Source organism: Dermacentor variabilis, chromosome 9 (genome assembly GCF_050947875.1).
Source record: "Dermacentor variabilis isolate Ectoservices chromosome 9, ASM5094787v1, whole genome shotgun sequence".
Classification (NCBI taxonomy): Eukaryota; Metazoa; Arthropoda; class Arachnida; order Ixodida; family Ixodidae; genus Dermacentor; species Dermacentor variabilis.
The window spans coordinates 153990292-154003226 of NC_134576.1; the positions used below are offsets into that span (position 1 = coordinate 153990292).

The 12935-nt window shown below is 44.8% G+C and overlaps 1 protein-coding gene across 4 annotated transcripts in view; it reads left to right on the forward strand.

Moving 5' to 3' along the window:
- The window catches only part of Grip163 (gamma-tubulin complex component 6), a 525896-nt gene that overhangs the window by 231759 nt on the left and 281202 nt on the right, over positions 1 to 12935 (forward strand). For all 4 annotated transcript variants that reach the window (XM_075670058.1, XM_075670059.1, XM_075670060.1 and 1 more), the window contains exons 11-12: positions 997 to 1141; positions 4472 to 4535. In XM_075670058.1, coding sequence (XP_075526173.1) covers positions 997 to 1141; positions 4472 to 4535 — 209 coding nt within the window. The remainder of the gene's footprint in view (positions 1 to 996; positions 1142 to 4471; positions 4536 to 12935) is intronic.

Below are 12935 nucleotides of genomic sequence, written 5' to 3' on the forward strand. Positions count from 1 at the left end.
AAGGCGGACAAGAACAGAAATGACCTATGCATTGAGGAATAAACGGGAATGGAAGCTTGCTGCTGCCGTTTTGTAGGAGCTTGAGCTCAAAAAATAAAGTTTTGGCTGATGCTGAGATGCAGGTGTCCCTTATCGAAACCAAAATAAACTCTTTAAAGCAGTGAAACACAACACTCGGGCCTCGTGCACGGGCTGAGAGTATGTCGGGACAGTTGAGGTTGAGGTTGAGAGAGAATTTCAATTGTGACAGTTCGGGCCTCATCCCGCTGAGGTTGCTATCAGTTGATAGAAATAGCTCATATTCGAAAATATTTGCTTCTACATGCATCTCCTTTTTATTCGTATTTGATAATGTCCGACCCCATTTGCAATTTTTTTCGAAGACACTGTATTTGCTGTGCATTTTACTAACCCATGCCTTCTATTCTCTTTTTGAATAACATAAACACTGCTCCGTTGTATTCAAATTGGATTAAGTCACGTTTTTTTTTTTTTTCTTATGCTTACTAGAGAGTGACAGCATCGGGCGATATGGTTTCAGCTCACTTGACACAAAAAATAGTTCTGCATCACTCGGGGAATTTTGCAAAGGCGCTGAGGGAAAACCTGGAAAACTCAGGCAATTTGGAAATGTCAACTTGGTAGCCACCCTGCACGCTCTCATTGACATGCTTTGTGGGACTGTTTTATGAAAGGTTTCGGAGTGGGGCAATGGAATGGATGAACACTATCGTTCAAATACGTCACCGTTTGTGTGACTGTGCACATGAATGATTACACATTGCTGTCCGGCTTGAGGTGAGCGTATTCGCTCAATGTCCTGTCGTTGTGAGTCAAACTTCGTCGATTTGTCAGCACCGATCAGCATGTTCTATTAGCTGCAATTCGGGTTGCTGGTATAAGTGTATAAATGGCATAATAAATGTCCTTTTGTTTGTTTACACTTCTGTTCCTTTGTCCCAAGAGCATGTTTGAAACTCCACATTGCGGTTCCAGCCCTGACGTGGCAGGCATTTGTTGGAGCGCTGAGGCGTTTCCTGCACTGCTTTCATGGCTGCCTGGTGCCCATAGCAGGCCGTGCCGACACGCTTACCATCCTTCAGCTACGTCACATTGTGAGCCGACTTTGCGACCACGTGAGGTGAGTTATGCATGATTGATAGAAAGCTGCCACTGTCAAAATGATGTCCTTCCACATATGCAAACTGTAATGTGTTGCATTAGTAAAGCTCTTGCAACTCAAATGCTGGCTTGCTGGCGCTTTGCACAACAGTGACATTTTATGGCACATTTTCTTCAATAGTTCACCTCCTGAGAACAAGTTGGAAGCATGTAGCGACCAAACAGAGTTTCCTCTATGCAAGGTACCATGTTGCTGTCTTAAGGGAACATGCTACTCGGAAAAAATTTGAACAATTTATTATTTGTACCAACGATTTGGAAATACTGTCATTCATAGAATTCTTTATGTAAGTTTCAAATATGTCATTAGTTCTTGTGTAACTGCTATATTTTTTTAGTTATGTCCTACACAACTGCAAAATCTCGCAACTGCAAAAGGCGAAAGCAGCTTGTGGTCATGATGCTATACCGTCTCATGTAATAATAACTTGTTCTGAAGCAGTAGCCTACTTCCTAGTTGTCTTATTTAATAAATCATTGCGTAGCAGTTCATTGCCTACCCAGTAGAAGGTAGCTAATGTGGTTCCAAGTCATGAAGGCGGTCCTAAAGATTCACTACAGAACTATAGGCCCATATCTCTGATGTGCGTAAGCTGTAAAACAATTGAGCATATTATTTACTCTGCCATAATGAAACATCTGCATAATAATAACTTCTTTTTGAATTCCCAACATGGGTTTACACCATGATTGTCATGTACGATGCAAATTGTAGAATTCGGCCATGATCTGTTTTATTCTTATGATTCAGTATTTCAAATTGACTGTATATTTTTGGATTTTAAGAAAGCTTTTGATACCGTTCCTCATGATTTACTTATACATAAATTATCCTGCCTCTCGATACACCCTACTATAATCGATTGGATTAGTTGTTCCTTAACTGGGCGCCTTCAATAAGTTCTGGTCAATGGAGTTTCATCAATTCAAGTCACCGTAACCTCAGGTGTACTGCAAGGTTCAGTTCTGGGGCTGTTTTTAATTTTAATTTACACAAATGATATTGCGAAGCACCTTGAGTGCAAAGTGCATTTATATGCAGATGATTGTGTTGTTTATAGAAATGTGCAAAACATACGGGATGTCTCCAGCTTTACAGGATTCTACAGGATTTTACAGGATGTCTACGGGATTCATGCATGGTGCCAAAAAAGAGACATGTTCTTCAACAGTTCAAAATGTCAGTTCATGTCATTTACTTGAAAGCATCTGCCGATAATATCACTGTGTAACTTGGATGGCCTTCTTGAAATGGTTCGGCTTTATAAATATCTTGGTGCATTTTTTTTTTTCAGAAAAGGTAAAGTTGAATAAACATATTAAATATCTCGCTTTAAAGTCATCCAGAATACTTAACCTTATCAGACGTAATTTTTATCAGGCCCCTTTAAATGTAAAAGAACAACTTTACGTTACATATGTGCATCCAATTCTTCAATACTCTTGTGAAGCGTGGGACCCTCAAACCTCATACCTTGTTGAAAACCTTGAACAAATTCAAAACCGTGCTGCCAGATTTGTTTCTGGCAATTATGACTTTCGCAGCAGTGTCTCAGTAATCAAAGATAACCTAAGGACCAGAAAACACACTAGCTTATTGCATCTCCTTCCCATCACTGCCCTAGAGCAGTGGGAGACTGCACCGCCCAGCTCAGACCTGGATCTCCAACTGCGGGTCATCCAGATGGCCGAAGATGCCGCCAAAGTGCAAGGCCTGGCCGCCGGCTGAGGAAGAAGAGGACAGGCCCTCCCAGTCCCCTCCTCTCTAACCTCTCTCTCGGACAAAATAAAGTTTATACTGCTACTATTAGGTTGGAAATCACTAGCGCATCATCGAGTCACTGCAGAACTGCAACTGTTTTCTTGGGTGCCTTTGCTTACGTTTTCCTGCTGATGTTAGTCTTACTCTTTTTATCTGGGCTTTGTGTATATGTAATTTTATTTCTGGAGTCAGTCCTTTCTGTACCAATGTATCTCTGTAGTGCCCCTGCAACATTGTGCTTGTGGCGTTGCAGGTATTCACATAAATAAATAAATAAATAAATAAATAAATAAATAAATAAATAAGTAAATAAGTAAATAAGTAAATAAATAAATAAATAAATAAATAAATAAATAAATAAATAAATAAAATCTTTAGAGCCAATTCCTTACGTACTAAATTTTCAAAAATTCGTTGTAGCCCGCCAACTGCCAATATCTTTCCAAACAGCATGCACAATTACTGGAACTATGAAAAAAGAAATTAGGGCACTTTAACTAATTTTTCTTACAATCCCATAAAATATAACTTTGTATTTCCACAGCTACTGCCGAGAGATATTGCAATTTCAAGTAGACATCAGTGTTTTACCTGTCTTGAAGAGTGTGTAGGCCAAATTTCATTAGCAAAGGACAATTATAAGTGCACAATGTTATTCTCATGGGATTGCGAAAAAAAATTAGTTGAAGTTTACTAATCATTTCTTGCATAGTTCCACTATTTATTCAAGCAGTTTGGATAAGCATCGGCACTTTGCAGCATACTAAGAGCTAAATAAGCTGCAGCACGAGGGTTTTCGTGAAAATTTCATACACAAGGAAGTGCCTCCAAACATCACTATGTTTTGCAGTTGTGCAGGACATAACTAAAAAAATATAGCACCTACACAAAAACTAATGTTGTATTTGAAATCTACATAAAATTTCCATGAATGACAGTATTTTGACATCTTTAGTACAAATAACGGGGGGAAAAATGTTCAAGTAGCATTTCCCTTTAAAGAAAGGTTAAACACCTGCGGCCACTGCTTTATCAATACTGATTGATGGAGCAGTTTCACACTCCAAACAGCACCACCCAGAAGATCTTCATTTTTCATCCAGCTTTGCTCCAGACAATCACTTGTGATTTATTCTGGAAAAAAAAAGAACAAAAAACTTGTGAACACTACATCAGAGTGTGGTACATTAAATGAAAGGAATTGAGAAATGGCACCTATGTGCAAGCACTAAACAAACCAGCACACTTTATCATGAAGAGCTTCCTTTTCAATGCAACATTATTATTACATACAGTGCATAATAGATACTGCGCTTACCATATTTGATCGTACCCTGAAATCTAATGTGAAACCAATTATCGTAGATATTTAAAGTACGAAAATAAAAGTGGCACCTAAATGTAACATGACTTCAATTTAAAAAAAGAATTGCATTTAGCATTACCCATACATTCACGATTCACAATGAAAGCAGCCTGTGATTGTCGCTATTTGTGCTTGAACTCGGAATTTCCTTTCATGTGCAGGTGCACCACAGACATTTGCCGCAGTGTAGTTCAAGTACAGGGGGCTCCCTCACAACGAACGCAAGTAATGACATTCTCTGCAACCTGTGTTCACAGATCGGGCAAAGGTTCTTGCGCTTGAACTGCTGTATTTACAGGCTGTGCTTTTGTAATGTGAAGCATTGTCCAAGTCACCCTAGCTTTTTTTATGTCTATCTGGCCATTTTTTGGGAGGCAATCCTGCAGATAGTGTAGTCTAAAAAAGAAAAGCTGCCTGTAAAAAGAAAAACCACCGTTTCAATAGTCATGTTTTCAATGTTGCTCGAGGCAGTTTAAAATTTGGAGCAATTTTTGGAGCAGGAAAAATGTCATTCTGTAGCAGTTTAGAAGCAGCCACATAAGCATTTGTAGCAGCTTAGGAGCCGAAAAATTTGTCTTTTTAGAACACTTGAAGTGGTATAGCAGTAACCTGTAGCCATTTGGCAAAGCTTGTTATTAATGTGCAATCACTAAGTGCTGCTCAAGACTGAAGCAAGACAGAAAGCCAACAGTGACCAATTAAGCTTGCCTTTCCATGGATGGTGTAGCATGCACAGTATGCTGCAAACATTTTTATTTGGGTAGGCAAGAAAGTGAATTTTGTGAACAAATAAATAAAATTTGTACGCTAACAAGAACAAAAATATGTGCTTGCATGCTAGACATACATAAAATTTACAAATGAACCAGAACAATTTGTACCCTCAGGCAACAGACAAAAAGCCATGGCAAATTTCTTATGTGCATTCCAAATGACAGATGTGTTTTGACATGCTTTACTGCACTAGACAAAATGTGCGTTACGCTGAATAACAATGCTAGAAGCTTAACAAGCGACTATGCATCTATGAACGGCATCGAGATGAGAAGCCTCTGTACGGTATGTCGCAAATATGGTGATGGCAGTGGTGAACAACATTCGTACCATCCCTTACACACGCTTTCATTATGAGGCAGTTTGTTGGCTTCCCGTATGTCATGTGGCCTCTGTGAATAGAGTCGATTCGGCATAAAACAGCAACTTCTGTCGCTGATACCTGACCGACCTTTCGAAGCACTTCCTCCTACTGCCCCCAAGAGCTAAAATCACCACAGGCCCGTCCGAAATAGCTTTGAAGGCTTGCCAGTACAATTATGTATCGGTGCTCGTACTGTGAGACAGAAGATGGCGAGTGCACGCATGTGCAATTAAGGTATACTTACTCTGTCCCCGGGACAATCTGCCTTTTGTGACGCATTGTGGCACCATCGTGCGGTGGCCATGAGAAACAATTTGGCAGGCGCCGCTGCTCGCCACGACAGCCGCCCCGCGCGAGATTCGCAGCCAAACAAGCAGCATGTGTGACAAGATCGAAAAATGTGTACGCACCGTTATATTTTATCATCGTCAGCTAGCCATGGAGCCCGCCGGTGAATGCTTTGGACCCGGAGGTTTCTTCAGAGTGATGAACAGCTGGAAGAAGAGCTTCGGCAACGCTTTACAAGCTCCTCCTTTACCTGAAGCCGCTGCACCTGTGGCGTAAAGTGAATAAGTAATAAAACAGTATGAATACGCTCAAAAATGCATGACTCGAATAGGGCATGAGGTGTAGTTCTTCGGGCGAATATCACATTTCACCACTGCATGTCTTGCTTTATGGTGTGCCATAGTAATATAGTCAATACGTATGCACCAAGAAAGATCACAACTGATGTGGACGCCAGTGTACTTGTAAGAGGTCACAGCATCTAGTAGGATACCGTCAAGAAAATATGTGCTGGTGACACTATGGCCGTGTCACGACATTCACATGCTTTTACACTTCTTAATGTTTAGCCAAATCATCCATTTATTGCACCATGAGGACAAATGGATATCTTCTTGAAGTTTCTGCTCATCAGAGGTTTGGTCGAGTTCTTTTATAAAAGCATGCAATTGTCACGTAGTAGTGATGGTGAAGAAGGCAGCAAAACTGTGATTGACGAAACTACCATATTATTGGGCAAACTTGTGCCCTCAAAAGCAGGCTACACTCAAAGAACAACGATAGCGGCGAACACAGTCGGCGATCGTTGAAAATCTGATCAGCGAGTCAAGCGCGTCGGCTTTTATACATCAGTCATTGAAGGTTCCAGAGTAATTGCTGGGACCCGTGTGTCTTCCAGAAAGTTTTATGCCATTCGCGTCGCGCGATGAAATCAGATTACACATGGTTCGGGACAACAGACAGTGGATAGAACCATCAATAACTTTCGAGAAATTTCTGGTGCATGCAAGCACGTCCTGCACTGTGTGATAACATTTGTTAGGTAGTGAGACGCGGTCACCCAAAAAAGATAAACATGGACACGTGTCAATACTCCCTTCTTAAAAAGCATTGTCCCTATGCTACAAACATAAGAGAGTGAAACACAAAAGGACACTTATTAAACAAAAGTAACAAAACAATGAAAAGAAACAATCCAAAGTAACACAGTCCAAAAGAAAGAAAGTCCATAGGTCAGCTATGCAAAGTCACAAAGTTCATTAGCGCTGGTAGAACGGCTTAAGTCGCACAACGTGGACTATTTCAGGTCGTGAGCAGCACCGCCATGATAGCAAAATGCCATCTGGTACGACCTTATACTCGAGTGCACCAATGCGTCGGATGATCTTGTAGGATCCGAAATTGCGGCGTAAAAGCTTCTTGCTAAGTCCTTGTTGGTGTATTGGGGTCCAAACCCAAACGCAGTCTCCGGGCTGGTACTTGACGTAGCATCGTCGAAGGTTCTAGTGTTGCCTGTCGGTCCTCTGCTGGTTCTTGATCCACAGCCGGACGAGCTGTCTGGTGTCTTCGGCGGGCTGGAGATTGGTGGCAACATCAAGATTCCCTTTGTCGGTAATATGTGGCAGCATGTTGTCAAGAGTCGTCGTCGAGTTCCTGCCATAAACCAGCTTGAATGGCGTGATCTGTGTTGTTTCTTGCACCGCCGTGTTGTAAGCGAAGGTTACGTATGGTAGGACGGCATTCAGGGTCTTGTGTTCGACGTCGACGTACATTGATAGCATGTCGGCGAGGGTCTTCTTCAGGCGCTACGTAATATCGTTTGTCTGCGGGTTGTAGGCAGTTCTCCTCCTGTGGCTTGTCTGTCTGTATTGCAGAATGGCTTGGGTGAGCTCTGCTGTAAAGGCCGTTCCTTTGTCAGTGATGAGGACTTCCGTGGCGCCATGTCACAGCAGAATGTTCTCGACGAAGAATTTCACCACTTCGGCTGCGCAGCCTTTTACCAGAGCTTTTGTACCAGACCATTGCCATGATGATCCACTTATTTCCAGTTGTCGACGTCGGAAAGGGCCCCAAAAAGTCCATCCCAATCTGCTGGAATGGTCAGCGAGGAGGTTCGACCGGCTGTAGTAATTCTGCTGGCCTTGTTGGTGGTGTCTTGCGACGCTGACATTCTCGGCATGTCTTGACGTAACGGGCATCGTCGGCGGTCAGACTTGGCCGCCGACGATATCTTTCCTGTATCCTCGACAGCGTCCGGGAGAATCCGAGGTGCCCAGCGGTTGGATCGTCGTGTAGGGCGTGCAGTACTTCTGGACGCAGCGCTGACGGTACAACAAAAAGATAGCGGGCGCAGACTGGTGAGAAGTTCTTCTTCACGAGCAGGTTGTTTTGTAGTGAGAACGAATACAACCCGCGCTTAAATGCCCAAGGGACAATGTCAGTGTTCCCTTCCAAATACTCAATGAGGCCTTTTAGCTCCGGGTCGGCTCGTTGCTGCTTAGTGAAGTCTTCCGCCCTTATTATTCCAAGGAAGGCGTCGTTGTCCTCGTCGTCTTGCGGCGGGGGATCGATGGGGGCGCACGTGATAAGCAGTCTGCGTCAGAGTGTTTTCTTCCGGACTTGTATATTACCGTGATGTTGTATTCTTGTAGTCTGAAGCACCACCACGCCAGCTTTCCTGAAGGATTGTTTAAAATCGCTAGCCAACACAGTGCGTGATGGTCACTCATGGCTTTGAATGGCCTGCTATATAGGTAAGGGCGAAATTTTGCTGTAGCCCAAACGATGGCGAGGCATTCCTTTTTGGTCATAGAATAATTGCCTTCCGCTTTTGACAGCGACTAGCTAGCGTAAACTATCACCCATTAAAGTCCGTCTTTCCTCTAGACTAGGATGGTACCGAGGCCTAGGCTGCTGGTGTCAGTGTGGATTTCGGTATCGGCATCCTCGTCAAAGTGCGTAAGTACCGGCGGCAACTGCATGCGTCATTTGAGTTCTTGAAATGCTTCGGCATGCAGCGTTTCTCATTTAAACTCAACACCACATTTAGTTATATGTGTCAGCGGCTCAGCGATGTGTGAAAAGTCCCTGACAAAGCACCTGTAGTAGGCACACAGGCCAAGGAATCTACACACTGCCTTCTTGTCAATGGGCTGCAGGAACTTGCCGATGGCTGCTGTCTTCCGCGGGTCGGGGTGGACTCCAGATTTGCTGATGACTTGGCCAAGGAACAGCAGCTCATCGTAAGCGAAGTAGCACTTTTCTGGCTGAGGTTTTCGTCAAAATTTCCGGTGAAAACGACAACATCCAAGTAAACAAGACAGGTCTGCCACTTCAGTCCTGCTAACACCGTGTCTGTAACGCACTGGAACGTTGCAGGCGCCGAGCACAGTCCAAATGGCATAACCTTGAACTCACAGAGGCCGTCTGGTGAGATGAAAATGGTCTTTTCGCGATCTCTCTCGTCGACTCCTATTTGCCAGTAGCCAGACTTGAGGTCCACCGACAAGAAGTATTTAGTATTGCAGAGCTGATTATGTGTCGTCTATCCGTGGAAGGGGGTATACGTCCTTCTTAGTGATCCTGTTCAGTCAACGATAATTGACGCAGAAACATAGGCATCTTGCCTTTTTCTTCACCAATACAAGAGGAGATGCCCACGGGCTTTTTGACAGCTAGATGATGTCATCTCACAGCATTTCGTCAATTTGTTGTCTTATAGCTTCATGTTCTCACATCGAATCTTGGTAAAGGCTCTGGCATAGTGATCGAGTGCACTCTACAATTATTATGCGATGCTTTGCGAGTGGTGTTTGCCGAATCGTCGATGACGTAGAAAAGCAGTCTTTGCAGTGTTGGAGTAGACTTCTGAGCTGTTGCAGCTTAACCATGGGGAGACTTCGATTTATGTCGAAGTCTGGTTCGGGAACTATGGTCGTCGGGGTAGATGTGGCAGAATCCAAGACGCATTGGTGGTTTCCAGAATTTCCTCAATGTACCCGATCGTTGTGCCCTTGTTGATATGCTTGAACTCCTGGCTGAAGTTTGTCAGCAACACTTTCGTTTTTCCTCTGCGCAGTCGAGCGATCGCTCTTGCGACGCAAATTTCCCGGTGGAGCAATAGACGTTGGTTACCCTCGATGACACCTTCTACATCTGCAGGTGCTTTGGTGCCAACGGAAATGACAATGCTGGAGTGGGGTGAGATGCTGGTTCGATCTTCGAGCGCACTCAAGGCGTGGTGACTACAACAGCTCTCCGGCGGTATTACTTGATCTTCCGACAGCGTTATCGACTTTGACTTCAGATCAATGATTGTGCCGTGTTGGTTCAGGAAGTCCATGCTGAGAATGACATCTCATGAACACTGTTGGAGGATAACAAACGTGGCAGGGTAAGTCTGAGCATGAACGGTAATTCTTGCTGTGCAGATTCCAGTCAGCATTATTAGGTGTCCTCCAGCTGTCTGGACTTGAAAGCCTTCCCATGCAGTCTTAAGGGGGGACACGGTCCTTGAAAACCAAAAAATCGCAAAAAAGTCGATTTTTGAAAAACAATATTTCCGGTTTGTATGTCTCATGAACTACCTGTTCTGTAATTATCACCACCTAATTCAACCGCAAAGTTAAAAAAAAAAAAAGAAACGCTGCTTTTGAGGCCACCGCGGCCCACGAAACATGCGCAAATGCCGAAATGAAGTCAAACTTAGTGCGCACGCCATTCCCGGCCCATGCGGCCTGCCCGCGCCATCTTGGTGTCGTTTCGACCATGAATTCTTTGTGTCTGTTTTGCCACCTTGCAAAATGGCATCATCGGCGTGGTTGAGGCGCTATGGGCGTTTTCCCGCGATGCGGAGCGCTGATTGGCCGTAGCAGCGCGTTCAAATCCCACGGGCTAAAGTGTGCCTGCCATTGCCTGCTGCGCGGGTGACAGCGGTGGCTGCTGCTCCCTTTGATGACTCACCCGCCGCGCTCACGGCGTTGTTGCCCTTTGCTCCATCCGCCTCAACAGACGCCTGCTTGCGAGCTGCTCATCGCCTTGCGCGATCTTTTAGATATCATCTCAGCTTTTTTTTTTTTTTGCTATTTCTTTGCTGCTTGTGATGCCGGCAACGAAACCCAAGACAGTGCAGATGTTTGGTGCGCAGAAGTGCGATATGCGACCTGTACGAGCATTGAACTTCTGATCGTCTGCCGCGAGTACCGACTGTGTAGATGCTCTCAGCGGCGGAACTGTGCTGTCGGCTGTCGCTAGTCAAAAATCCGACACATTGAGTGTGCCTGGAGCCACAAGAGCTGATTAGAAGCTCTGCAGGAGCTTTCTAATAAAAAACACATATGTTCACCTTTAAGGCCTGTTTTCTCGGAATGGATTTTTTCGCTAGTAGTGGTGCTTGGGAAGGCAATATCTCAAGAACCGCTCTTCAGATTTGTGTGCTGTTTTATTTATTCTGTAGCTGAATGACTTTTCCAGGGTGTAACAAGCTTCTTTTTTTGAAACGTGGTGCATTTAAATTATAATAAGCAATTAATTTTTGATGAATGTGGTCATTACTGGCTACCATCAAATTCAAAGTTCTTTAAAAATTTTTGGGAGGGGAAATTAAAAAAAAAAAGGGCTTTGTGGCCCCCTGGGATATCTATCAAGGGATCATCACAGTGAATTTCAGCTTCCTATGATGACCTGGCATTTCTCCAGGCTCTTCCTCAGGCATACACATGAACAACCTGGTTAGACCTTAATAACTCTGGAACTAATAAACACACCTTCTTGAAACTTTGCAGTTCCTCATAGTTCAGTGGTGTGAACATAACCTGACGTTTCATCTGGATATCTAAAAAAATAAAAAACTTCGGTCTCCAGGGTAGCTTGCCCCTAGCTTTCTTCAACCGGGTGGCAAGAGGTCCACTCATCACAGAGTAGCCGGCTTCCATGTCCACTAAGGCAGTGACTGCATGGCCATCGAGTAGCACATCGAGGTCGCTGGTTCTTTGTCTTTTTTGTCTTGAGTTGCAGTTAGGTATTGGCGTTGGGTCGCTGCTGCATCGCCTTAATGTGCGGCTGGTACATCGCGGCATCAGGTTCTTGGTTAGTGCATTCTATACTTCCAGGCTTCGTCAGGATGGCAGCATGTCGTTATGTCGTCAAGATAGCCTCTTCAGCGTTTTCGGCAGTGGCGGAGCATCTTCGTCATTCGATGAACAGCAGCGACACCTCCATCGGTTGCTGCTTTTTGTTTTCGGTTTATGGGCTTGCATACCGGCCCTAGGCTTGGCCAGTGTACAGTCAGCATTGCGGGGACAGGTAGCGGCCAGGTGATGGTGAACAGCATGGTTGTCGAGGGCTCCACTGTGTGGCAGCGAGATAGTCGGTGATGTCACGTGCGCGTTCACCTTACTTTGGGTGCGGTGCATAGATGGCAAACCCTCACAGTCCCATCGCGCGGTAAGGACATCTGCGGTAGATGTGCCCGGCTTCTCTGCAGTGATAGCAAAGCGGACGGTGGTCGGAAGTGCGCCAAGCCCCAGTTTTTCTTGTAATGCTGTGTGAGGCAATGGGTTGGCGTGCTGGCGGCGACGGTGGTGGGAGACGGAGCTGTGGCGTCACTGGGCCCTGCCAAGGGCGCAGAGGGGAAATGTGATGGCGGGCTACAGCGGCGTATGTCATGCTTTGCGGCTGAGGCTACGGCAATTCAGGGGCTACTCTGAGTGATTGTTGGAGCTCCTCGCGTACGACATCGGCAATTGAAGCCACTTGAGGCTGTGATGGAGGGAATAGCTTGTGAAGCTCCTCCCGCATGACTGCTCCGACAGTCTCGTGCAGGCCGTTGGTGGCCAGTGATTGCACTCCGGCTTAGTTTGTAGAGTTTGTGCAGCGGTTGAATTGTCGATTCTGCATTTCCAGGGTTTTCTCGATGTTGGTTGCATCGCGATGAAACTTGACGGTCTTTGGTGGGCTTCGTATCGTTCCGCCAAAAAATTCTTCCGTCACACCACACATGAGTAGGCGGACTTTCTTCTCCTCGGACATTTCTGGGTCGGCGTGGTGGAATAGATGCCACATTTTTTCCGTAAATATGGCGACATTCTCGTTCGGTAGCTGCACTCAGACTTCCAATAGAACTTCGGCCCTTTCTTTCTGCACGATGCTCATGAAGGTCCTCAAGAAATTACTTTGCAACAGATCCCATGTTTTAAGGG